General features: G+C 44.3%; 1 protein-coding gene across 1 annotated transcript; it reads right to left on the reverse strand.

Moving 5' to 3' along the window:
- Nucleotides 1–215: 215 nt before the first annotated feature.
- LOC116183253 (uncharacterized) lies at nt 216–9,572 on the reverse strand. The gene is made up of 3 exons (XM_031504036.2): nt 9,290–9,572; nt 6,126–6,252; nt 216–2,120 (listed from the first exon to the last, which is right to left on the reverse strand). Exons 1-3 carry the CDS (start codon nt 9,469–9,471, stop codon nt 2,052–2,054), a joined length of 378 nt encoding a protein of 125 aa, XP_031359896.1. The 5' UTR covers nt 9,472–9,572; the 3' UTR covers nt 216–2,051.
- Between the last annotated feature and the right edge of the window lie 16,675 nt (nt 9,573–26,247).

A 26,247-nucleotide genomic window follows, 5' to 3' on the forward strand; every position in this document is an offset into this window, starting at 1 on the left:
AACCAGCCATTGGATGGAAGATTGTAAATGCTGATGAATTTTGATGCTAGTTGTCTGGGAGTTGCTGTGTCTGAGGCTGGCTGGTGGCTCTGCAGACCCTGCTGTGCCATGTTGTCTTCACAAGTCCTTCTGGGAGCTGTCTAGAGGAGGGGTAGTCAAACCTATTGCACTGTATTTGGATGAAAAAAAAAATAAAGAAAACTGGATAAATAAACTTCTTAAAATTACTTTTTTCTTATTTCAGTAGCTGGGCACCCTTGAGAAGGTATATTGAAATAATAAATTAAGATCCTGTTCACAAATCTGTGATCCCTTTAGAGATGCAGATCTTTTTCCATAAGCGATGATGTTTTCCAAACACTTCTAAATAATTCATAACCAGGATCCAGAATGTAGAAGACTTTTAACTACAGAATGTCAAGTCACTTTTCTTATTCATCTTGATCATATTCTTAAGTTCTTTCTGGGAATGTTCCAGGGTTTTGTTTTTCTGAAGCTGCTTGTTTGAGAGAGTTCAGACAATTTTTGACCCTGTTAACATTCCTCTATATATCACTGTATATTCTCTCACTGTTAGGCAAACTGAAAAATTAGGAAATTCAATTCTGCTAAATTGGGTCCCTAGAACCACTCCATCTCTCCTTATTTTATTCCTACAGAACCATCAGAACATGCTCTGTTAGTGTGATGTCAGCTAATCCTTCTCTCCCAGTACAATCTTTTTCTAAGCATGTCAGCTCTCAGTAGGAACAGGAGGGCATGGCAAATCTGTGTGCAGTTTGGGCATTCTAGCTGCAATCTGTCTCACCTAGGGGTGGGGGCTCATCTCTCCCAGCTTTACTGCTAACACTCTGAACAGTGTTGATGGTAAAAGCCCACCTTGTCCTTCTCTGCCACAGGAGCAGTGGTTGCTAGTATGACTAGGTTGATAGAATTTTTAAAATTAAGGAACACATAGGAATCACTTGCTAGAGGATGTAAAGGCTGAAACATGACAAGGAAATGGGGAGTTTTGGCTGAGGAACGTATGATATACTAGTGTGAATTATATTGATTTGTATTGTATTAGTTAAGGACTCTATATGTAAACAATAATTTAGTGTAGCCTTGAAATTCTAGCAGATTCAAAACCAACTTTCTGGTTTGGTAGGTATTATTCAAGGGCATTTTAAAAGATCAACCATCTTTATCTTTCACTGATAAGGCTGTTCTGAGTTAGCTCTGATATTTGAAATTGCTTCACAGGAGTTGTTACTGCCTTCTCCTGCTTGGACTTAGCTACTGCTTCCCTTTGATGGTTTTTCTACATTCCAGATCTGGGCAAACATAAGCAGAGTGAAAGATTTGCCCTCCTGTTCCTTAGCAGACTTCCATATGCCCTCCTTCAGGGCAGGCTTTGGGCTGGAGTTTCAGTCCCACGGCTCCAGATTTATCCCTAATCACTGTCTTCTCTGCCCTTCATCCTACTTCATGTGGTACAAGGAAGAAATATGCTGCAGTCAGGAATCCAACACAGATTCTGCTGACAAGTTTTCATCAGAAAACGACTCTTCAAAGACATCCCATAATCACCTGGGACATGTCGGTGGCTCTTGCTTGCTGGACAGAATTGTTCTTAATTTCTGAGAGGGTTAAGTACTTGAAAAAATGGAACAAAACAATGTGTGCCTGGAGACGTGAAAATCTAGTGATTTTTGTGTTTGTCCATAAAATACTTATGTCTGCTGGAAAGAAGCTTGCTTGTGCAAATGTGTTAAGCTGAACACAAAACAATGAGCATACACGACAGAAGAAAATGCATTTTAAGGTAAAAAAAAAAAGTAATTTTCACAGTTCTATTATTCTTTGAATTATTTGTCTCCTTTCTGTGCTTCTCCATATTGCCATATAAGCTTCTGAAATTGAAAAATTATTACTCTTCACTTTGTAGAGAATCTCAGTCTTCGTTCCTACTCAGCATCAGCTGCAAGCTTCCTAATGCTCGGCTTCTATATTCCCCAAATTTTCCAAGCATTTTCACAGTTTCCATACAGATGAGCCTGGGTAGTCTTTCATTTTTGCTCTTCCACGTCCATGTGAGCTGCAGAACAGCCTTCATCTTGCAGACCCCTGTGCCGTATCTGAAAAGGCAGCAGTGTTTGTAGTTTGAGATGGCAAAAACAGTCACATTTTCAGTTCTAACCTCTGTATTTAGGATTTCTTCAAACTTTTGTGTCTTTAGGTGGCTTTTCTCCCATGTGTTCTTTGTCTCCAAAAGTGAGAGAAAATAATAAAAAAGAAATTGCATGAAATGTATATACTGCTGAAATTTATAACATGGTGTAACATAGCTTTATGGACTGCTAATGGTTTGAAAATGCATTAATGTTAATGTGGTTGATATCTGGAGAGCATTTATTTATCTATATTTTTTAATCTATATATATCTGGGTGCGTACCAGCACACAGAAAAGGCACTGTATCTGAGCTCTGATGTCTATTTAATCATAAATATCCAGGACCTGCCATTCTTTGAGCACTTGCAGTTAGTATAGCATAAACCTCACTATATGTTCTTCTGTCAATCCACAAAATCTAGAAACATTTTCATTATCTCTTTGCTTAAAATCAGAAAAATTAATAAAAAATTAATAAAAAACTGTAGAATCCCTTAATTTAGAGAATTTATTTCCAGCAATGTTAAAAATGTCATAACATACCTGGATTTTCTGTTCCTGTAAGGTTATGGTTACTGATGTATTGAACTCTATCTTATTGTGCAAGTTTCACATAATGACATAAAGAATGCTTTAAAGAAGAACAGTAATTTGTTAGGATTTCTAAACACTCTTTGTAAGAAAGAAAAGCTGATTATTGAAACCAAAAAAGTGAAATTGTACGTTTTGTTAAATTACCCAAATACAAAACCCCCTTGAATAAATTTATTTAAAAACCTTGTTGTGAACATTTTCTTTTATCTGAAAATACTTCTCTTTCTTTCCTTTTCTCACTTTCTTCCTATTTCTCTTTGATTTGCCTTTTTTCCTCTGTCTCTTCATCTTTGTCTATTGCTCTCATTCTTTCTCTCTTTTCTCATTCCCTTTCAAAAGAATATTTTTTTACAACTCTACTAGATTCTGGGCTCTGAAATATACATTAAACATTTTTTCTTGATCCAGGCTAAGATCTCTTCTATTTTTCTTTTTTTTTTTTCCTTTCTTTTCTTTCTTTTTTTTTTCTTTTGAGATTTTGAACGTGTTAGAGAAAACAATGAGTATACTCTTCCTAGTAATTTAATTCAGTTACTCACTCTTGAAATAATTTTTTTGCTGTCCTCCACCAGCTGATGAAAAGGCTATTTATTAATTTACATTCCTTTATGCCTATGTTAGTGATGATGTCTTTTTTCAAGATAACACTAGTGCTAACATCCCAGTCATACAAATACTTCTTTGCCTATCCTAGTGCTGTTTCTTCTCGGGTGTTTGCCACAGCTGTCATACCTTCCCTCTGACTACATTTTGCTGAGCTGACAAATCAGGTTCTTGTGATCAGCTCATGGCTGGAGGTTACTCACCCTCTTTGCTGTCTTGGCAGCCCTTTGCCTGACCACGACTGATCATACTGTACATAATCCCAGTGTAGGCTTGCCTACACCTGGGGTTATAACACAAAGTAATTTCCTCTAATAGCATCCCAATGGCTCTTTCCGCCCCCCCCCCCCCCCAGGGGAATACCACACATCTGGCATACAGATACCATGTAACAAAACAATATTCTAAATCCTACTCCTCCTACTGCCACCAACCACTAGTAGTCTTAATTTACAACATGGAACAGTTTCATTAATTCCAGAGTGTGATCTCCCACATTCTCAAGTGACATTAAATCCTGTTTCTATAATTCCCGGTCTTTAAAGTCATTATATTTTTTTTACTCACATAGTATTCAAAAGTTCTGCATTTTTCACAAAAAAGGAAAAGTGTTTCTGGGATATCTCTGCTATTATAATGTGTTTATTCTTTTAAACCAGAATTAATGCTCTATTTTGTGTGTATATAATATTAAAAAGGCCCAGGATGCATTTAATTGACTGCCTGAAGTGTATAGGGTGAACACTGACCGTGGTCATGTGTGAGTAATTTGAACTTTCAGATCACGGGGGCTCAACAGTCCCAGAGTGTCTGTCCTGTCCTGATGGGGTGCTGAGCACGTGGGGGCTCTCCTCTTATCCCAGTGTGGAGCTGTGGGGCTGAAGCATGGCTGGGAATGCAGCGTGTGCTGAAGCACATCTTAAATCCAGACCTCATGCAGGGAAGGATGGGATTGCTTTCCAAAAGTGTATTGCATCCTGTGATCTTCAACACTTCATTGTGTGTGCTTAAACCTGGCTCCTGGTCTAGGAGTACATCTTACAAAAACTTAACCTTGCTAAAATAAAGCTTGCTAACATATAAGTGCAGTAGATCTATCTGAATGGGCACGTATGTTGGTTTGATTTTATATTGACCATGATAAAATTAATGCTTCTTTTGTCTTGCCTGACAGATTTCTATGTATTTCTTAAATACTTGTGACTGATAGCTGGTGTCACCAGTTTGACTAAGGTGGGGAATCTGACATTTTAATTGTTTGAAATTGAGCAAAAGAATTGCAAAAATTAAAACCCACTGATTTTTTTGTTTCCTATTGGGGTTTTGGCGTTCCTTTCAAGGAAATTTTCTTCTGATTGGCTTTTAGAATCCTCTACAGAGAAGAGATGAGGAACTATAAAACTTTAAAATGGGTCAACATGTCACTAATTATTGCTTTAATTAGTGACAGCTACATAATTTCTTCATACTTTTGTTCAATTTAATAGAAGGCAGATATATCCCAATTTTTCTAGTTTGAAAGTAGTGCCTTTGATTTTTAATGGACTTTACCCAGCCTGTAAATTGCCTGGAAGTGCCCATAGGAAAAAATGTAAAGGTTGTACCTTTAGATTTGCTGTCACAGCTGCTCTTTTCATTTTATCCATAAATATTAGGAGACAACATAAATTTTCTAAGGAAGAACAAATAGCAAAAAGTTCTTAATTAGGTTTGAAAAACAGCAGTGTGAAGGTGAGAGGTTTTACAGGGACTCGTATATCCATTAAAAAAATGTTTTCTCAGTTGAATGTCTTATACCCTGGATGTAGAACAGTAAATCAAATCATAAATCACTAAATGGTCAAAAAATATTTTCAATTACTCTAATAGGCATAGTTTGTGAGACAGGAATGATGTATGGTATGAGTTTTAGGTTCAAAAAGGACTGCACGGTTATTTTATACAGATTGTGCAAAATGATATAGTGTTGAGCTGTGAAGTCTCTGTGAAGTCAGGAAGACCTACATGTGTTAGTCATTTCCATGTTCCAGGTACTGTAAAGATACTGCAGATAATTCTGTAATTCTTTCTTTAAATTGCTAAGCAAAGAATGTTATTGCCTGGCTCACTAGCTTCATTATCAGCTGCATTAAGATCAGTTAAAATACACACTAGTAAAATCCTGTGTACCGAGTATTTTATTTTTCACCTCCTTGTACAGAAAACTCAGGCAAAACCTGTTAATGATGGAGTTAAAAATCTTAGATTACGTTTTGAGGTACTTTTGTACAAGTATTAAGTGTCTATTTTAGTAAATATCATTTAACATGCATCCTGTCCTAATCTCTTAATGAACAGAATTGCTCTAATATGGCAAATTATAAACCAACCTTAGCATCGACAGTACATCTGTTAATTTAATAGTTTCCTGGTGCTAATTAAATTGTCCTTTGAAATTTACAATTTCAAATATTTTATACTAGCAGTGTATTTAAGATTTGGTATTTCTTTCCTGTTTTCTGATTGTGGGATTTCCCTAGTAAGATTTTCTTATGACTACTTCAGACACACAAATATTTAGTATTCAGTAGCGTGGTGCTTTTAATGCCCACCATGCTATTAAAGCAGTTCCAGATTAAGTGAAAATTAATTCACGTTAGACTGCAAATTACTGTCTCTATTATCTCACACCTGAGTTATTGTGGTAATTGATCAGTATCAGAGGAGCTAAGTAACACAAAAAGAAATGCAAGGAAGTTTGTGCAGAGTGTGAAAATGAGTCTTATGTCATACCTTTGCTGGCTGGCTCACGGACTCTCTCACCCCGTGGCAGTCACTGCCATGCACCAAGCCTTGAAGCACCAGGCAGGTCACTTTGCTTCTCTCTGGGACTGGGGAAGATCCTGCTGCTGGCACAGCTCTGCAGGATGGAGGCAGTGGGACAGTGCTTATTCTTCTGGAGGGCTTGCTTTGCTTATTGCCTCACTTACCTGTGCTTTACACCTTTTTTAGCCACCACCTTGAGTACAGGAGGACAAGTGAAACAAAATGAAGAGTTGGTATTTAATCTCCTTAATTCAAAAGATAATTAAAGGCTTTTAACTTTTTGAGATGCACTGTGTCTTAAACTGGACAATACTTTGACTGTGCTTCTTACTCTAATTTGTCCCTGAGCGACACTGGTGTCCCAGACTGCCTCAACAGCTGCAGTAAGCAGGTAGTAGCTCATTTCCCTTTATATTTTCATGCCACAGATGATACTCTAGCTCTGAATTTAAATGAGACAGATAGCCTTGATTCTCACCAGGAAGGTATGAAAACACTGCTTCTCACGATCTACATCGCAAAACACTTAGAATGAATGTGTGCGATTGATGTTTTGAAGATATTTTTTATTCGGGACGTTGCTCCGAGATGGTGGATACTCAAAGTTTTCCGGGTTCCGCAGGGGAGGCAGCGCTGTGCTGCGCTGCGCCAGGATTGTGCTGGGTTTGCGTTGTACCGGGATTGTGCTGGATTTGCACTTTGCCGGGATTGTGCTGGATTTACATCACGCCAGGGTTGTGCTGGATTTGCGCGGTGCCGGAATTGTGCTGGATTTGCGCTGTGCCGGAATTGTGCTGGATTTGCGCCGCTCCGGGATTGCGCTGGATTTGCGCTGCGCTAGGCGCGGCGCCGTGCGCGGCCGCCAGGGGGCGCGGCAGTGCCAGGGGCCGGGCGGGGGCGGCCGAGGAGGAGGAAGAGGAGGAAGGGGAAGAGGAGGAAGATGAGGAGGGGCAGAAGAAGGTGGCGGACAGTCCCGCTGCCCGCCCGGCCCCGCCTGGGGCAGCCCCGACAGCCCTGGGGACAGGCTTTTCCCCCGGGATTCCGCCTGGGAGTCGTTTGAAGAGGGAAGAAGGAAAAATATATTTAAAAAAAAAAAAAAAAAGCAGCATGGGGGAGGGGGGAGGATATAGCTGTCTTCTGTCTCAAGGGGAGGCTGGCAGGCAGCGTTCACCACTCCTCTCTGTGGGGAGCTGTGACTGAGGTAGTCTCGGAAATGAGGCTACCCCCAAGAAAAATTGCTGAGACCAGGGTTTGCATTCCGTCTTCAGAGCAGGAAGGAAAGTGGTGAATATTAAATGTTGGTTTCTTTCAGATGCCGCCACCAGAACCTCAATGTGCCTACGACAGCAATATGACATCAGAATGGGAACTCACGTCTCTAGATGGCACAGTTTGTCACCTGGGTCTTCAGACTTTGATTCCATCCATTTTTTACGTGGTGCATCATCTTCATCACCACTGCTATTACTGTTACTGCAGTTTAGAAGGCAGAAAGGTTCCCTGTCTCTGGAAGCTTTCCACAAGAAAGCTCCAGCCATTCCAAAGTAAATTCCATTTCCTTTCAGGCATTACAAAATACCTTAAAAACTACATTGAGGGATTAGTGGTGGAAAGTTCATTTAGGTATTTATGTTTCTTTTGCTACAAAACTATAGAATGTTTATAACAAGTCTTTAGCACTGGTATCCAAGAAAAAAAAATAAAAGTGAAATGTGGGGAAATAATGCCTCAGTGCAGGGGTGGTCAACTCATGTTTGTAATCCTGCAGACAGTTTAACTGAGTGCTTCAGGTCGCTCAGGACACAAGGAATTTAAAATACTTCCCTGCTCTCTACCTGTGTGAGAGTCAATCTCTGCTGTGCATCATCCCGGCTTGCACATGAGAAGGCAAAGATGGACTTTCCTCTCTTCTCTGCTTGGCTCCCCTGAGATCCTGTGATGTGCTAGGTCTTACAAAGGACATATAAGCAAGAAGCAGTGATGAACAGAAATTGTGACAATCTTACGCTACATAGAAAGCATGAAATGTGCATATACGTGTACAGGTAGAAGTGTATATGTGAACAGGCATCTCAGTAGAAGAAATGAGAGCAGCTCTGTGGCATAGCAGGAGCAGGCAAAAGACTCGGCCCCAACTCTGAGCAGAAGGGAAAGAATGGAGTAGCCCATGTGCTTCATCTGTCTGCTGGACAGCGCAAGGGTGACTACACGGGGATGAAGAGGCGACAGGCTGCTGAAAGGACAGGAATTCTCCCCTTTTATCCCTTTGCAGAGAAGGGTGATCAGTCCAATCTGCAATCCAGTTTTTGGTAAAAAAAACCCCACTGCTGTCAGGCTGTCTGCTGAGACCAATCAGAAAGAGGACAAAGCTCTATGACCTTCAGGCAGAGAGTGTTGTTATTATCATTACAGTTCTTGTGGTTACTGCTGTTACTTAGTTGTTTTGTCTTATTTAGCCTTTGAGAACATCCCCTGCCCTGGCTGGCTCAGATGGATGAAGAGTAGAATTAGGCCGCGGCAGATGGCTGTGGACGGAGTTGGGGTAGGAGCGGGACAGAGCCCCCGCAGGACTTGCTTCCAACACGGCTGTTTCAGAGGGGGAGTGGGAGAGATTCGGCAGGAAGGATGCGCGGGGGAAGCCCTCTCGGGGACTGCGTCGGGGCAGCGGCTGTGCTGCGCATCGGCGGAGGCTCAGGCCGAGCCGCTCTCCTGCCGTTCCCGCACCCCTGCCATGCTCGCCGCTCACTCCCGTCGGGATGCTGGATTTTCTTCAGCCGGGGACGATCGCACTGCGAGGGCCACCCGGTGCCACCGGGGCGCGTCCGTCCGACTGGGGACGAGCGGTCTGGCGGCCCGCGGCGGGAGCGCGGTGCCTCCGCCAGCACCAGGGACAGCGCCGGCAGCGGCACTGCCGCTCCTTTGTTCCACCGCCGGCGAGGCCCCGCGGAACAAAGACTTCCGCCGCCGTCGGCGCGGGGACCCCGGCCTCTCCCCTCCCCGCCCCCGCGCCCTCCCCGCACCCGCCGGCTTGGCCCGGCCACGGCCGCCTCCTCCACCGGAGCCGCGTCCCCGGTGTGTCGGCCGCGCACGCCCCTGCCCCGGCGCACGTCGCACCGCCACCGCCGCCCTACCCCCGCGTCAGCTCCGCGCTCGCCGGCCGCTGCCTTGCGCCTCGCCCCGCCGCCCAGGCCAGCGCACAAAGCCCGCACGCCGCTCCGCCGCTGCCCGCCGGCACCGCTCTGCGCCGCTCTCCCCACACCGTGCCCATACGCTGCTCCCTCCTCCCCGCCTCTCCGTCGCAACCTCCGCACATTCCTCTTCGCTCATCCAAGCTGCTCCTCCGCACATGGCTCTGCTGCAGTGCCCCCGCGGCCCCTCGGGCACCCCCCGCCCCGTGCACCAACTCTGCACATGGCTCTGCCTCACCGGCACAGACGCTGCTCCGCTGTCCCCGCGCACCGCGCCGCTGCCCCAAGGCTTCCAGAGGAGCCCCGCAAGAGGAGGAGCCACTACCGAGCGGGCACTCCTAGCTACCGGCTGAGCGATGCGCAAAGAACAATCCTCGCGATGATAATATTAGAAAATGTATTTATTTCCCATTAATCGACTTTACATTGTTCAGCCCAAGAAAGCGAGAGGTCGAGTCACCACTACTTTGAAAAAACACCGCGGCTACCGCACCGCTCCAGTAGCCCCCCACGGCCCCGTTACCTTCTGCTGACAGCTGCCCCCGCGGGCGCCCGTCCCGTGGCAGCGGCATCTCCTTTCCACTGGGCTGAGCCAATCAGTCCACCAGTCCTAGTTAGTCTCGGTTTCCGTAGGTGAGTATAGGTTGTCGAGCTCTTTATTGCTTTGTCTCTCATTTTCTTTCTTTCTTTCCTTTTTTTTTTTTTTTTAAAGCTCATTGCAATTATTTTTGTTATTAACGTTATTGTTGTGGTATGCTCTAGAGAGATCTTTCATGAAGCTTTGAGGATCCGCTCTTGGCATTCACCGCGTGCCTTAATTGTATGACATTAAATCAAGGTCCGCTGTGAACACGGAGAGTCAGAGCCTTAGAGCGCTCTGTCTCGCTCTCTCTCTCTCTCTCTCTCTCTCTCTCTCAGCAGAACAGCAACTGATCCCCGAAAAAAAAAAAACAAACCCGGTAATTTCCCTCCGCCCTAGTCCCATTCTGGCCCGGGCTGCATATAAGTCATGCTCGAGTTTTCTAACTAGCCAGTCTGTTGTTTGCAGTGCTCAGAAAACTGTTAATTATGTATTTAATCGATTAAAAAAAAAGATAATATTAGCGCGTGCCTATTGCACAATTCCAGACGACTGCTTTAATTTCACCAGCGTCTTCGCGTGATTTTAAACACAGGAGTTGACTCTCCCTGCTTCGACGTCTGTCATTTGGCATCCCTGGCTGAGAGGAATGACCGTGTCTTTCCGGCTGTCTCGGTCCGCCTGGTTCTGCGGCTCCCCTGGAGCACGGGCGGGGGGAGCCCGCACCCCCCGAGCATCCCCGCTCCCCTCGGCCAGGGGGAGGGCGGGGGGGGGGGAGGTGAAGAAGAGGGGATCTTTCGGCGATGAAAAGTGAAAGGGCAGGACGTGTCATCTTTCTTTGTAAAGCAGAAAAAAATTTAACTCACTCGCACCTGCCCCTTTCCCGGGAGGGTCTGTGCAGCCCATCTGGCTTGCTTACACTGAACTGGCGAGTGAGAAAACTGGCGGGTGAAGTCATTATAATAATTTTAAAAAATAATAAAATTAGCCTAAGCTTTTATTATTATTATTGTTATTACGCTTTTTGCCATCTTTCACGGCCCAGGATCGGGACCATTCCTTTTCGGTGCCGACGGCGCGCCGGGGAGGAGCGGAGCGGCCGGGCACCCTGCATCACCCTGCGAGCTCGAGCACGGCCGGACCCCAGGAACCGGGCAGCTGACCTCGACTGCTTCCTCGGCGCCAGGGCCCGGGAGAGAGAGAGGAGGCGAAGCGGGATGTGCTGCGCTTGCAGCGGCGACGGTCGGGATCCTGCGGCGAGCTGAGCTTCCCAAAGACTTTTCCCGTAGCTTGCCGGGGCATCCAGGGGCAAACTGGGAAAGCGGCTTCGGCCCCCCTCGGCACCGTAGCTCCTGCGTGCGGGCGCCTGGAAAATAGACAAAGCAAGAGCGTTAGAATGCAGGCGGGGAGGAAAGGAAAGGCAGGCGGGGAGGGAAGGGCGCCGGGAGCCCGCACGCCGCACGGTTGCCAATGACAAAAGGGAGAGAGGGGGGAGTCAGAGCAGGAGAAGGGCGGGGAGGGAAAGGGGAAGGGGAGGAAGCGAATGGAAGGGGGGCCACACGCACTGACGCGAAGCTGGGGTCGGCCAGACCCGAGCCTGTGGGCTGCTTGATCCGCGGCCGAGGAGGGACAAGGCGGAACGCCCATCACCGCAGCGCTAGGGTGAGCGGGCATCTGGGTCCCTGCGGCGCGGTGGGAACGGGCCAGCCGCGGGGAACCGCAGAGAGCAACCTCCCTGCCCACCGCTGCAAAAATGCCCGGAAAGCAAGCACAGGGGAAAGCTTAAAAAAAATCTAAAAAATTAAAAAAAAAAAAAAAAGAAGAAGAAAAGAAAATAATAAAATTAAGGGGCTGTGAAGGGGGTGGGGAACAGCAGTTCCCCCTTCTTTTTCGTCTTGAGGACCGTACTAGAGCAAAGAATCATAGGGAGAAATCCAAGCATCCAAATAAAAATAAGAAATAGGAACCCCCTCCAAATACCAAGAAAGAAAATCACAATCAAAAAGGAAATGGTCAAACCTGCCGAGGGCTGGCGGCTCCTCCACCCAGTCGGAGCCTGGGAGTGCAGGAGAGGAGAGCCCCTCTAGCTGCTTTCGGGGGATAGGAAGCGGTCCGGTCTCTCCCCCTCGCTTGCTGCTCCAGAATTAGGGATTAATGCCTCTCCAGCCAAACAAATAAGGCATCTGCCTTCAGTACAAGAGGATTACACGGGGTTGCTGACGTCACCAGCCAGGCAGATGTTGGCTCCCAAAGTCCTGATCATCTCCCGTGTCCTTGAAACCCGGCACAATCCCAGACCCTCGCCGCCCGGCCGGGTTCCTGCAAGGTCGAGGGGGACCTGGTCGGAGGGGACCCCACCGAGCCGCTCTCTCCCAAAACGTCCTCACGCATCATCGGGGAAGGTGTGAAAAGCCGAGCCCGGCAGAAAGTTCAACCCTCCCCCTTCCCTCCGGGTCCTCTCCCTCCACTCCCCGCCCTCCCCCACCTCCCCAACCTCAATGTCACATGAATCTGTACAGTCATAGCGAGGAAGAGGAGCCTGATCCCCGGCTCACCCAGAGGCCACCCTCCCCGCACGGCATCCGACCCCCCCTCACTGCGGCACCGCCGCGCCCCCGGCCCCGCGCCGCCCCAGCCACCCGCCCGCAGCAGCCCGGAGCCGGGCCGGGCCGGGCCGCGCCGTGCCCGCCGCTTTGTTCCCGCCGTGCCCGTCCCGGCGGGGCAGCGGCGGCCGGGCGGAGCGGCTCGCTGGCCGTGCGGGGACAGCCCTCGCCCCGTCCCGGAGCTGCGCCGTGTCTCTGCGGCAGGCAGGCCCCGGCGGGCGGGCAGCGAGCCCGGCAGAGCTCGGCCGGGCCGGGCCGGGCACGCAGGGAGCTCTGAGGTGGCTCAAGGCCTCCGCTCGCCCTGCAGGGCCGGCGGCAGGCGCTGGAGTAGGGTTCTCCTGGCTAAAGGACTTGGAGGTTGGGTTTCTGCAGTTCTTAGGTGGAGGCTGAGCGGCTCGTCGTTCCCGTGGCTCAGCCCCGAGTTTGCTGGAACTGTAGGGTGGGTTGGAAGTGCCGCAAAGTACATCTGAAAGGGGAATCCAATTAGAAGCGCGATCAAAATAAAAAAAGAAATTTGCCTGAGAACCACGTCTGTTGCTTTTGCTGTGGCATAAAGTCCATGACTCATCATCACTACTCCCTTTGCATCAAACAATGGTTTCAATCATTTTGGTACTGCAGAAAGGCAAACTAGACGATGTGACATAACGGAGCAGGATGAAGAAGAAGGAATCGCCAGTATCTAGGCTCCTGTTGGGTTGATGTTGTTGTTGTTCAAAGGAGCTGTTTTATAGATCAGTTCCATATTATCCTTGTCTGTCAAAGTGGCATTTAATTTTTCCAATTGTGGAACTCGGTCACTGATAAAATCAATTTAATTTACACCACTGTCATTCAGCCGATCCGAGCAGTAGATTTATTTTTGGCTCGGAGTTGAAGGGAAAAAGCAATCGTATGCAGAATAGAGAGATCCTTTTACTTCTTTTGCGAGCAGTAAGAAGAGAAATCACTGGCGTGGCATTTTAACAGAGCTTGCTTTCCTGCAGGAGAATTATAAATGTAATTTCTCAAGTATTTTGCCTAGAATCTTGAGCAAGCACACGAGAGGGATAACAAGAAAGACAGAGCTGCTCGAGGCCCCGGCGTTCCGTGGGGGCCGACAGCCCCGCGCACTCCCCTTTCCCGGGGTGACACCAGCCGGCTCCATCCTCGCCCGGTCCCTGTCCATGGTCCTGACCCGCCGGCGGCAGCGGGCGCTGCTCCGGCGGCCGCGCCGAGGGCCCTGCGCGCCCCTCCGCGCAGCGCGGCCCGCCGCCGCCGCGGGGCCGGGAGCCTGCCACCCCTCCGCCGCACTCCCATCAACACCTCCGATTTTTTGTTGTTGTTGTTATTATTGTTATTATTATTGATACAAATTTTTTTTATTTGTTAGCTCTCCTTTTTCAAAGAGCTTTTAATCACTGACGCCTGGGCAAACCCACATTCTAATATAAAGTGGTTAATATTGGACAACAGTCTTTAAACCTCGGGTTCTCATTTGTTTCCTTAAATGGATTAACGTGCAAGTTCAGATGTGGTTTTTAGTAACCGGTACCTACCTACAGGATGGCCTGAAAAGAACTGACAACATTGCAATTTTTTTTTTCATTAGAAGTTGCAGCAGGAATAACTTGCACACAGTGGTTAAATATCCTCTAAAGTATCACTTTGCATATATATATGGCCTCTTTCTGGTCCTAAAAGAAAGATCTTGCTACCCAGCTATATGCATGCTCAGACATACACACTCTCTCACCTACACATACATGTATATATACATAAACTTTAAATAATTTAGTGTAAAAGTCAGGCGTCGCCGTTGAGAAGTCTTTTCTCAGATCACACACACACGCACACACACGCACGCAGGCACACACACACACACACACACACACACACACACACACACACACACAATTCGCTAACGCTGTTCCTTAGCATTTAAAAGCAAGGACAGGTCTCGAAATATTATTTCTTCAGTCCTCCCTTTTCTCTCATAACCTGCTCCCCCGAGTTGAATAACTCAGGCGAAGAGCAGCTGAAATAGCCCCTACACTGCAAGAGGCTCTGAATGCAGCAGCCTTAGAAATTGTGCACTAGCCCTGCAAGGAGAAATGTATGGGCTCTCTAGAATGTGATGTGTGTGCTACCGGCTGGGGAAAAGGCAGAGCTGAGGCCATTCACACTTCGTAGGCTGGGAGATTTCTTTCAAAAGAGCCCTGAAGTATTTAGGATTTGGGGGGAAACCCTTGTACCGGAAGAAAATGGCCTAAACACAATAGGACTCGCCATTTTCTCCTTCCAAAGCACAAAGCAGCTCCGCGGCTTCAGCACCACACAAAGAAAGCCCAGACCCTCTGAATTCTCTTACATTTTCCCCCACGATTTCAAAAGCCTTCCCCTCTATCCGATCCGCTTTCCCAGGAGCGCTCTCAAAGAAATAAAGAAAAAAAGGAGGAAAAGGAGGGGGAGAAAAGCGACTAGGCTAGGCGAGAGAGAGACAGTTTTGGTCTTAGTTTATTTTAAGCAAATCCTACCACGGAAAAGTAGCAACATCACATGTACACTTGGGGAGTGTGTCTGTGGTGGGGGCGGGGGTGGGGGTGGGGGGAGGCGGGTTGGAATCCCAAAAAACAAAACAGCTGGAAAGCTGTTTTGACCACCGCATTCCTTCGAGCTGGGCGGACTCAAGTCGCATTACAGAGACCCAGGCAGACCACGCTGCCTGGGGATGTGTATGTACACACACAGGCACGCATATTCCCGGGCCAAAATAAAAATAAAAAAAATCAATTCATTGAAGCCCACAGAGTGATGTTGAAAACAGCGCTCTGTCCTTCTCACTGCCGGCACCTGGCGTTCCTCCGCGCCCGCGGAGCCCCGCACCACCGGCTGCTGCCCTGCTGCCGCACCGCGCTCTGTTCAGCCGCCCTCCTCTCTCCCTCTCCCGCTTTTATTTTCTTATTTTAGCAAACCGGCAGAAGACATAGAAAAAGATGAGATGACATATTTAAGGAAAAAAAGAAAAAAAGAGGGAGAAAACAAAGAATCAAAACAAACCCGAGCAACCCCTACCTAAACAACAGCCTGTCATTATCGCCCTGAAATGCAGCAAGAGACTTTGTACTTACAGGCAGCGCTAAAGTGAGTAATCCTCATCCCAGCGTGGTTGGGTTTGTTAGGGTTTTCTTTCCCTCTTTTTTTTTTTTTTTTTTTTTTTTTTGTCTAGTTGTTTTTAAGTACTTTTTTTTTTTTTTTTGTTCCCGTCGTCCATGGCTCGGAGTGGATTCAAGCAAAACCGGCCGGTTAGCAGGAATAAAAATAGAAGTGATTTCATTGTGTAAATGCAGCAAAGACACGAGAAGCCGTGTTTCTCCTAATACTTTCTGCCTGGGAACCAGCAGCTCTCAGCTCAGGAAAGCAGGACTCTGAATCTCCCCCTCTTCTCTCTCTCTTCCTCTCTCTCTCTGTCACACACACACATACACGAACACGAATACGCACCCACACACACATACACACTTACTTTTCTTCTTCTTCTTCTTGCTTTTTTTTTCTTTTTTTTTTTTTTTTTTTCAAAAGAGGGCAGGCCGTTCCCTGAATCCCAATGAGTTAAGTCAGTCACTTTCCTTCACATGCATCACAGCCTCCTTAGAGCTGCAGGCACAAAAGAGCATTTAGCTGCCTCCAATTTGTGTAGAAGGCCTGGCCTTATGCTTTTTTACTTATTTATTTTAAAAGTATATTTAAATAGTGTATTTCAGTTAGTATAAAAATACCACGTCCCCAACTTTGACTACTGAACCACTAATTGTAACCTTTTAAATAAATTCTTGAACTTGTATATATACTTAGTTGGTCTGCAGGGACATCACAAGAAATTGATGCACAGTATTTCTCATCTGTACAGACCCACACCCTGCTTTCTGTAAAGGTCAGATCTATACAATCCACAATTACTTTCCAATGAAGTCTTATATCAACAAAACCTCCTTGAAAGGATTATAGGCCTCTAAAAATAAAGCTTTAATCTTAGATATACACGGTGGCATATTCCATTTTAATCAAATATGAGAGATTGCTTCAAAAAATGACCACACACACAAGCGTGTGTTTTCATGCAGGGTTACTTTTTCCAGGTGGACAGAGATAAGCATAAACAAGGTTGTACTCACTCCGCATTTCATTGCCTATTTTATGTTTATTCTTTCTTCTAGTGGATGCAGGAACATCCATTCATGTATATGCATGTGTGTCTATATATATATATATATATATATATATATATATATATATATATGTATATATATATATAAAACTACATATTTGTGTACGGCAGTGTGGCTCGTCAGAAAGCCGCAGGGCTGGCAGAAGCCTGTCACGAGGCAAATGAAGCACCGAAGCGACCCAGCGGTGGCCCTTGTGCTGCGGAGCCGCCGCGAGAAGAAAGGCCGGTCTGCGCCGGGGGCCGGTGGGCACTGCCCTGCCCAGGGCCGCCCCCATCACCTCACGCCACCGCCCAGCCTGTGCTGGGGGACACCAGGGTGCTGCGGGGTGGCCAGAGCCACACCGGTATCTCTGTCACCTCAGGAGTTCTTGGCACTTTCTTTGCATGCTTGTCATCCCCTAATTCCAGCTGCACTTGCTCAAATGGGTGGTAATCCGACTCTAGAGGAGATTACGGAACCAGAGATAGCTGCATTTAGGATTACCAAAAGGAAATGAAGGAATCTAATCCACTCCCACCCCTTACGTTGCTGGGTTTCAATAAGACTTTATACCACCTTTTAGGATTTTAAACAAATGAATTTGCTTGGAGAAGGGGACAGAAAGAGACCGAGTGATGGAGAGTGTGTTTGCCCATTGAATGAACTGAATAGGAGAGGATAAGGTGAAATGCAAAAGCAGCCAGGGCCCATCTGCTTTTTTCTGCATCCCAATATGGGCCCAAGGCTTGTAGCCGTCTCAGTGGTCTCCTCAAGACCAGGACAGGTTTAGGAAGCCACACTGGAAATCTATGTTTAAACTGCAAAATCAACCTAGTGCTGATTTGAACTGCAATATGACACTCCCCCACCACATCACACACCTCAAACGCCAAAACCCGACAGCATAATGTGAAGCTGTAAGTACGTTGTTTCCAGTCAATAAGAATTCCAGTCAATCAGTAAACCATAGAACGTGCCTATATTCAGAAGATTGTTTCTGCTCTAGTTTGGTTGCATAAAGCTAGGCAGAAAATAACTAGTGCTTGCTACAGTGATATAAGTAATGTCCTCTTGGTTTTCCTAGTTTCACTTTCAACCAAGAAACAGCATATACTTTTGTTTCCATACATACAGAAATGCAATAAGAGAACTGAGCTACCCTAGTACCGAGACCCAGCCCTCCTTCTGTGGAAAAGCTATAAGAAGAGTAATACAGAATTAGAAACCAAACCAAATAAAAAAGAAATGTCAAAACCCCCGACAAACACCACCACAACAAATAGAAAACATGTGAAATTTATAGAAGTTTTCTTTTTGTAATTTCAAATATGCCCTTTCATTTTCCCAGACCATTTTTATGTTCAAAGTGCTAGACTGACTACAACAAGCCTCTCAAAATAGTGTTTAATATGAATATGCTTAATTGCACTGATCTTCTTAATTGTACTGATTATCCTCGGTGCGTTATCAAGGTAGTCTAAAATGCTCTTTGGTTGTAAGAAAAGCGTCTTAATATGAGGAGGAAAATGGCTAGTCATTCCTGAGTAAGATTTTGTTTTGTAGAATGCCTGTCATGGTCCTTTGCAATCCTGGAAGCAACGTGAATCAAAAGCCGCGGAAGACTTAACGTCGACAGAGGCTCCGTATATAGCAGGCGCTAATTATTAAAGCTCGTTCCCTTATTTAGGACTCTATTTTCCTTAGCAAGCCCATCATCCTGACACAACGCAGCTCAGGATGTTTGTTCAAAGCTTATGAAAATGTAACCCAACTCATTGCTAGAAGTTGTTGCTAATTAGTTGATAATAAACTTCTCCGTCCAGGACACAAAAGTCTTTCAGAAGTGCAAGGTGTTCTTTGTGATGCCCTCACAAGGGGAATTAGCATATCAATTCGGCAGGGGAACAATACAGCAGGGCGCTTGCCTTCCCTCCCTCCTCTCCTCCCCCCACTTCCCCCTTCCTGAGGCTGATGCGGTGGGTAGGAAAGTGAAAGGCCGGGGTCCCCTGCTCCGCGCCGCCCCGGGCCGAGCCCGCCGCGCTCGGCGCTCGCAGCCGCGTCCCGCTCCGGGCAGCGGCCGCCGGCTGCGCGGGGCTGCCGGACCACCGGGCAGCCACCCCTCCGCACCGCTGGCTTTACGACCCCTCCTCTGTGGCGCTGACAAATGGAGATAGCTGGGGGTTTGCGAGCCCCCGCCCTGCCTCCCCCTCCCCTCGCCACCGATGAAAGGGTTTCAGCCTGAGAGCCTTTTGCAAATGGATGTTTTACAACGCCTCCCGCCCCCGCCAAGGTAATTCTGCTACCCAATATCCTTAATAAAGACTGTTGTTCCCTCTTCAGTTGTTAAAGGTTTCTCTGACAGACTGGTCTTTTCTTCCTCACCTCCAACGGGTGGATTTCTAGACCTCCCTATTCAGGTGTAAACGCCGAGAGAAGGCAATGTTCCTGATAAAAATGTTCAGTCGGTTATAGATTCAAATAACCGAGGGAGAAGAAATCCCATTCTTAGAAGTTTAGCAGAAATTTGTCCTATTGATTGCAACATTCGTCTCCTCTTCGTGGGTTTTTTACGTTTGCTTGTTTTTTTTAATGCATAATAAATTTACAAGAAGACACAAAACCTGCAAATGCAAGGCACAACCAAACACCCTAACCTAGCCACTTGGCGATGTGTAAATGGATACCTCAGAAGAATGGAAATTCATGTATAACAGGCCAGAGAAGGCAATTAAAAAACCTCTGCGATCCTGAGGCCTTTGATCCCTCTAACTCTGCACCTATCCAGAGGCTCAACAGATGCAAGAGTTATTTATCCACATGGTTATAGAGCAAATAAATGCCTAGGCTGGAATGAGAAATGTAGTTTGGACCCTACAGGTAAATCAGAGCAAGACTATGGAATGGCATGTGCCCTCCTTGGTGGCTGCGAATGAACTCTTTGTTAGGAGTGTGGGGAAAGGGCCAACCTTTGAGGAGATAAAAGCTATGCTTGCCTAATCAGGGCAGAAAAAACCCAAGATATTTCAATCTTCTGCTTTAATTTTTTTTTTTTTTGAAAGAAGCAGCACTCTCCAGTTGGCTCCCACTCAAACAGTGACTGCTTCAATGCATTTATTTTTAGAAATAATATGATATGTAGTGTGCATTAGACCATAGTAACATGCTAAGAAATAAAAGAAACCTCTATTTTCCCCGTAAATCACTAGGGTAGCAGTACCCCAGGAAAAATGTGTTATGCAATTAAAAACAATCAAAAAAACCCCATTTATTAAGAGAAAATGTTTGTTTTCTTAGGTTTGAATAGGAAGTCTCGAGCAATGAGAATAAAAGACCAAATCCTAGGAGTTTTTGTGAAATTCAGTTTAGGGAAAGAAAACCTGTTAAAGATGGTTGTTTCCCCAAATGCAAAACATCAGGGAGGAATCTGAAGAGAGCTTTACTTTCTGTGCAAAATCTCCATTGTTGCTTGGCAAACAATGGGAGCTCTGGGCGACTGGAAGGCTGTGAGAATGAATAGGGAATCCGCAGGATGTGTGCGGGTCAGTGCTTGGGGTCTCTGTCCTAAAGCCCCTTTCTCAGCTTGCCACAATAAAGTAGCACAAGGTTTAGTCTTTCCTGGGTCACTGGCCATCTTCTATTATTCAACACTTCACAACAAAAAACACTTATTAATCAGCGCTGACCAGAGGCCCCTTTTGAAACAAGAGAAGGGGAGAAAGAGAGGGGGGAGAGAGAGAAAAGAAGATTGAGAAACCCTGAACAGACCCTCCCAATGCAAGAGCAACCATAGGCAGTTTCTCAACTGGCCAAAGAGATTTTTTTTTTCTTTATACCACAACAAAGTTTCCAATCAGGTCAGAGAGGACTGGACTTTCCTCCCCTACCCCCACCCCTGTTTTCCCTCTCACTCTCTTTCCTTCTTGCTCTGAAGATGATGGAGACATTGTTTTGCAAGTAAGGATGGTTTTAGGTCAAATTGCCAAGGTCTGATCTTAGAAGTGTATCCTTGCTATACTGGAAGATAAGGCTGTTTCTCATCTGGGCCTCAGCTCTGGAGATGGCGTAGGAAAGAAGAGGTTTGCTTGTGGGGTGCTGCTCTTGTGCTTTAAGAGCTGATGGATGAGGTGTCAGGGCAGAAGTTGTGTGAGGACTTGGTTCAAAATGGTATGAGAGAGAGTCAAATGTGCCATTTATTGACTCTGCTGAGGGCAGTCATGGGCTTGTTGTCGTTGATCCTGATTTTCTAGCAGTGTACATTGCACAGGGGTAAACGGTGAGGGAAAAGGACGGGAAAAGCTTTAGAGGGAAAAGGAACTAATAGATTTAAGATAAAAACTTTGTATTCTTCTGTGCAAAAAAGGACTTAAAGGCAGCAGTGAAAAGGAATCTTAAGGACCTAATATGTGATATTTTAATTTGCAGGGGGAGGTGTTTGTTTGTTTCTTATTCTTTGCTACCTGCTGATTTTTTTTAGGATATTTAATTATTCTTAAATAAGTTGGTATTTTTATGTAATGAAATGTGTACAGATTGTCACACAGCACACACTACAGTGTTCATCCCTCTTACCCCCCTGAATATCATCCAAACAACTTTTTACAGAGCAGTTTTGTTTGTTGGTTAGAGCTGTTTTTAAATGGAGAACACAAATGAAAAAATGAAGTAGTTCAGACTTTGTTAACGGTACAGGTACAGATGTACCTAAGAGAACAAAGCCATTTGTACTATTTTTTTTTAATTTAGCAAATGCATAGAGACAGCAAATATTGAATCCCCTGTGGATTACCTGAGAAAATGAATTTGTTCTCTCAAGAAAAAAATTAGTCCACAAGAAAGGTAAAAACTTCCTTTTTTTTTCTGACTAGATCGTGTGTTCACTGTGTCGTGGTTGGGGGGGTTGTTTGTCTGAAGTCGATGTGGACATTTTAGCTAGAGTATATAATGAAATATTATAAACCTAAGAAGAAGCTGTTCCTTCAGCCTTCTTAATATCATACTTCACAGTATGTAAGCTGTGACTAGTGCACCACAGAACTCCTCCCTAAAGGGTTTTGTTAGTGGAAACTGGAATAAAGTCTTATTTGGAGGGCAGCCTCAGTGGTGTTTTACCAGCTTGCATTGCAAACATTAGGCTGCAGTTCACAATTTGTTTGCAGGAAAGTGTTTTACTTAAGTTGAATATTCTCTCTTTTCCCCTCAAATATTGTGTTGCTCAGATTTTGTGGAGCTTGATGTTCCAGCAATGGAGTAATCAAGTGTTACCTAAATTATTTAAAGCCTGGGATTAAAGGCCTTAGCTCTGAGTGCTGACAAGCTTTCAAATGTAGCCTGGGAAAAGTTTTGTATCCTTTCCTGTGTGTGTACACTTTGAAAATAATTTGGAAAAGTACAGTGAATTATTCTCAAAATGTATGCACAGAGAGAATGAATAATTCTTTTACAAGTTGCTCTCCAAAGGAATGAGCGACTATTAAAAATACAGCAGCAATATATACACAATAATATTGTGGCACCTGCAATGTTATTTTTAACAGATCGGTTCTTTCATGGAGCTTGTTTAAAAGAGCTCTTTTATTTTAGAACTTTGGCTTGGTCTGAAACACAGAGAATGTATTAATTCAACATATATGACCATTTAAAATGTTAAATTCCTGTATGTTTCAAGGCCTTACCTTTATTTTCTTACTCTTTAGGATTCTTAGTGGCTTGAAGATTCTGTGTTCTGAAAATTAATGTTTTTTAAAGTATGATTACCTAAAAATGTTATATAAAATACAAAGAAATGCATTTTTAAACAGCCAAATTTTATTTCCACCTGTATGTGGATTTGGTGAGCTATGTCTATATTTATTTCTGTCTTCGTCATACTTTGTTTTGTGAATGGAAGGATTATTGGTGTTAAACAGTTGTAGACTATTTATTTACTCTTTTAGGTAGTGTACAATTTCTGCTATACAGTAATGTAAAAGCAGATGCATAGGTCTGCTATATTCTGAGTTTTCATTGCATCACTGTGATATGCTTTGGATGACATTATTTAAAATTAATATGATTCAAAGAAATGAGATTTTTCTAGTTTGTCAAAAATATAGCAACGGGAGCTACATTTTTGCAAAGGTTTCATCATTAGTAGGTTGCTCTGTTCCATCAGAAGACATATATTAAAAATGTTACTATATAATGTTAGCTTCTCTTTCCATTCTTACTAATGGCTGATTGTGTGAAAAAGTCTCATTTAAATCAGTGAGACTATTCAAAAGCTGAGCTCCTACTCTACATGACAAAGGGAGTGACAAAATTTGGCCCACAGAATTGAATGGGACTATTGGAAGAATGAGATAGAGCAGGGAGTGAGGAAGGATCCTCAAATCTATCTGTAGTATAAAGCACCATTTTTACACCGTGCTTTAAAAACACTGACACTTCTGCACGCATTACTCTGTAGCTTCAGCCAAGAGAGGCAAACATAAGCCGCTGGGGATAAGTGAGGCATGTGAGGCTGGCAAGGATGGAGAGTGGAGAGTCTACATTGCAGGCAGAAGTGCAGGGTGAGGGGATGGAGCTCAGAAGGGAGGGAACACCAGCACTTTGTGCATGGGACATATGTGCCAGGCTGATGGGCCAGTACAGAACTGGAGAAGGGGTTAAGAGGTGAAATAAGCTTGAGGTAGTTATGGTAAAGTATGCAGAACACAGAAGTTGTGTTTACCCAAGTTCTGCAATTTTAAAAGTTTCGTATTTACTTACATTGATGTTTTAAGGTAGAAAGATTTTTAAAACATTGCCTCATCTCTACAGTATATCCTAGGTTAAAAACAACAGATTTTATAGTAAATGTTCCAGGTATCTGCATGAATTTTGATGCTCTTGTAGTAAATTAAGCCAAATGTTAACCTGGTACAGATATAAAATCTGTCTGACATATCCTTGAAAAACTACACATTTTATACTTGTTTTCAGCTGTGTCACTATAGATTGATGAAGAAAAGATCTTGCATACATATCTGCTGGGGTTTGAGTCTGCAGCTTGGACGTGTAAATATCCATGTGTTTATTTTAGTAAGTCTTCTCCTTGATATTGAATATCAACATTATATTCATTCATTAGAAATTGTGCTCTATTGGAATATAAAGAAAAATGACATGTGATTTACCTCCTAAGATATTTAATTATCCACTCCAGAAATTGTAGTGTTACTCTGAAGGTGTTTCTGCCAAAGACAAGGGGCAAATAATCAGTTAAAACTGTGGCAGAAGCATATAAGGCTTTGTTGGGTGTAAATGTACTTTTAATTAACTGAGAGCACAGAAAATACAGATCTGTGTAGGATACCACAAAACCTGATGCACAGAGCCTCAATGCACCTTCACTCTTACCCACCACACAGATTTTCTTCCTGTTCTGCACAGCAACATTAGGCATTTGTGGAAATTTTTCCCCATATTTTAATAAAGGCATTTATTTCAAAGGCCTGTGGCATGTGGTTCCATCTAAGAGCAGGCTGATGAGAGACTACCTGCTGGAAGGTCTCAGCTCATTGTAGCCAGGAGTTTGGGACCTGCAGCCTCAGCAGCTGATGAGCTGAAAGCCAGCTGGGAGGGGCAGCAGGGAATAAAGAGCTGAAGGTATCGGTCAATTTGAAAGCTGTCTTTATAACATTTTTTTTTCTCTAAAGGGGAATCTGAGTGGTGAAGTGCTCAAAAAATAAGTATTACTTATCTGAAGAATTCAAAACTAATGAGTCATTCTTTCCAAGCCTTTGATTATTTTTTAAATAATACATTTAGGGCTTGTTTGCCTGTTTTTGAGCCTGAGGCCCTAGTGCTTTCACACTTTTTATCTCCAAAGGCTGGAAATTTACTTTAAAAACAAGATTTGAGTTTCTCTTGCAGATATCTTGATTAGAACAGCTGGGGCTTTATGAAAAACTGGCTAATGCAAGTGAGAGAGCTAGCAGCATTAAAAAGCTAAGGAAAGGGCCTGAAATTATTGTGAAGCCTTATAGCTCAGAGAGATCAAATAACTATTCAAAAGGCTTTAAAAAGTCTTTGTCATTCCATGTATGTGGGGTTTGTTTGTGCAGGGGGTTGAGTTTGTTCACAAAGCCTCAGTAAAGGCCTTTGGAAATGTGGGGAGAAGGTGCCAGTGAAAATGAAGTTGGTTGCTGACGTGTTGGGGCTGAGGCTGTGTATGGATGAGCATCACAGAGGAGTGCAGGGGCAGGGGTAATAACTCCTTGCAGAGGCAGGAGCAGGGGTCTGGAAGGAAAGCTGCAGCTGGTTCACTCAATGGCTAGTTGCTTTAGCACAGAAAAATTGATAATCTATGCAGCAAAATTCAGCTTGCTGCAGGTAAGAATGGCTTCAGCTTGGCTGCAAACACTTGAACTCCATGCAAGGTTGAAATTGCTCAAGTACGCCTTTCATGGCATATTTTTTTTTTTTTTATTTTATGATAACTATCACAGTTCTGGTAAATTGTGCCAGTAGATGGCGTGCAGAAATATTCAGCACTGTTCATGGGTTTTATTGGACAAATGCAAGTTCTTATTATTGCAACTGGCTTTGGGTGCAAAGACACGCAAGAAGTGAGTTTAATGAGGTGGTTCCCAGTAAGCAGGGAGAATGTCACATAAGAGGGAAAAGAAACAAACAAAAAAATTAGATTAGTTTAATCTATTCTTCACATGTTTTCAGAAATAACTTTTCAACTGCTGCTGCCACTTTTTCAACACAGTCAAAGCATGCACTCTTCACCAATGGTCATTTTATCCCTGGGCTTCACACTACAGTCCCCTCTTCTCCAGTGCTGACCAAAATACATGGTTAGGCTTTATCTTGGAGATAAAAACATAGAAAGAGAAGACCTATTTTGTTTGCATCATATTGAAATTTAAAAATAAAGACAATTGCAGGAAAGATCAAAATTTGAATCCCTCACATAAAAATAGCAATGCTCTGGAAAACTATGGGTTCATGAAATACGGGCTGTTTGGTTTTCTTAATTTTAGTTGGTGGTATTATTATTCTTTGTTTATAGGTTTAATCTTGTTTAAACTTCCTGCAGAGCTGGAAATTATATCCTGAAATAGGACTTGGTTGGTTTTTTTTTTCCTGTCATATAAAAACACAAAAAGAGATAATATAATTTATAACAGTAGGTTTTGATAGCTGTCAGCTGATACTGACCATTTACAGAGGTAAAAATGTGAATTTACTGCCAATATCTCTGATTCCAATATGAAAAGTCTCGGAAACTGCCTCTAAATATAGATGGCCATGGTTATGGTTGTGCATACATGAAAACAGTATAACTCTAGATAAGATAAATATATCTGATAGATAATAAGTATAGATAAGATAAATATAGAACAGATAAGTATATTTGATTGTATCAGTGATGCTCTGCCTCCTTTGCTGTAGTTCTCTAAGAATGGATTTGAGTTTGGAAGTGTTTCCCATGTGCTCCATAGAAAGAAATTATATAATATTGTCAAAGATAGTGTGATAGGGGTGTCAGATGACTACAAG

Source organism: Lonchura striata, chromosome 1 (genome assembly GCF_046129695.1).
Source record: "Lonchura striata isolate bLonStr1 chromosome 1, bLonStr1.mat, whole genome shotgun sequence".
Taxonomy (NCBI): Eukaryota; Metazoa; Chordata; class Aves; order Passeriformes; family Estrildidae; genus Lonchura; species Lonchura striata.

What these genes read in the sequence shown, in the direction of transcription:
- LOC116183253 (XM_031504036.2), bottom strand. Translation starts at nt 9,471, where the DNA reads ATGTGCGGAGGTTGCGACGGAGAGGCGGGGAGGAGGGAGCAGCGTATG. An exon ending in AGCGCGGAGCTGACGCGGGG is followed by an intron (nt 6,253 to 9,289) that starts GTAGGGCGGCGG and finishes TCCATCCTGCAG; the next exon opens with AGCTGTGCCAGCAGCAGGAT. An exon ending in CCGTGAGCCAGCCAGCAAAG is followed by an intron (nt 2,121 to 6,125) that starts GTATGACATAAG and finishes CTGCCTTTTCAG; the next exon opens with ATACGGCACAGGGGTCTGCA.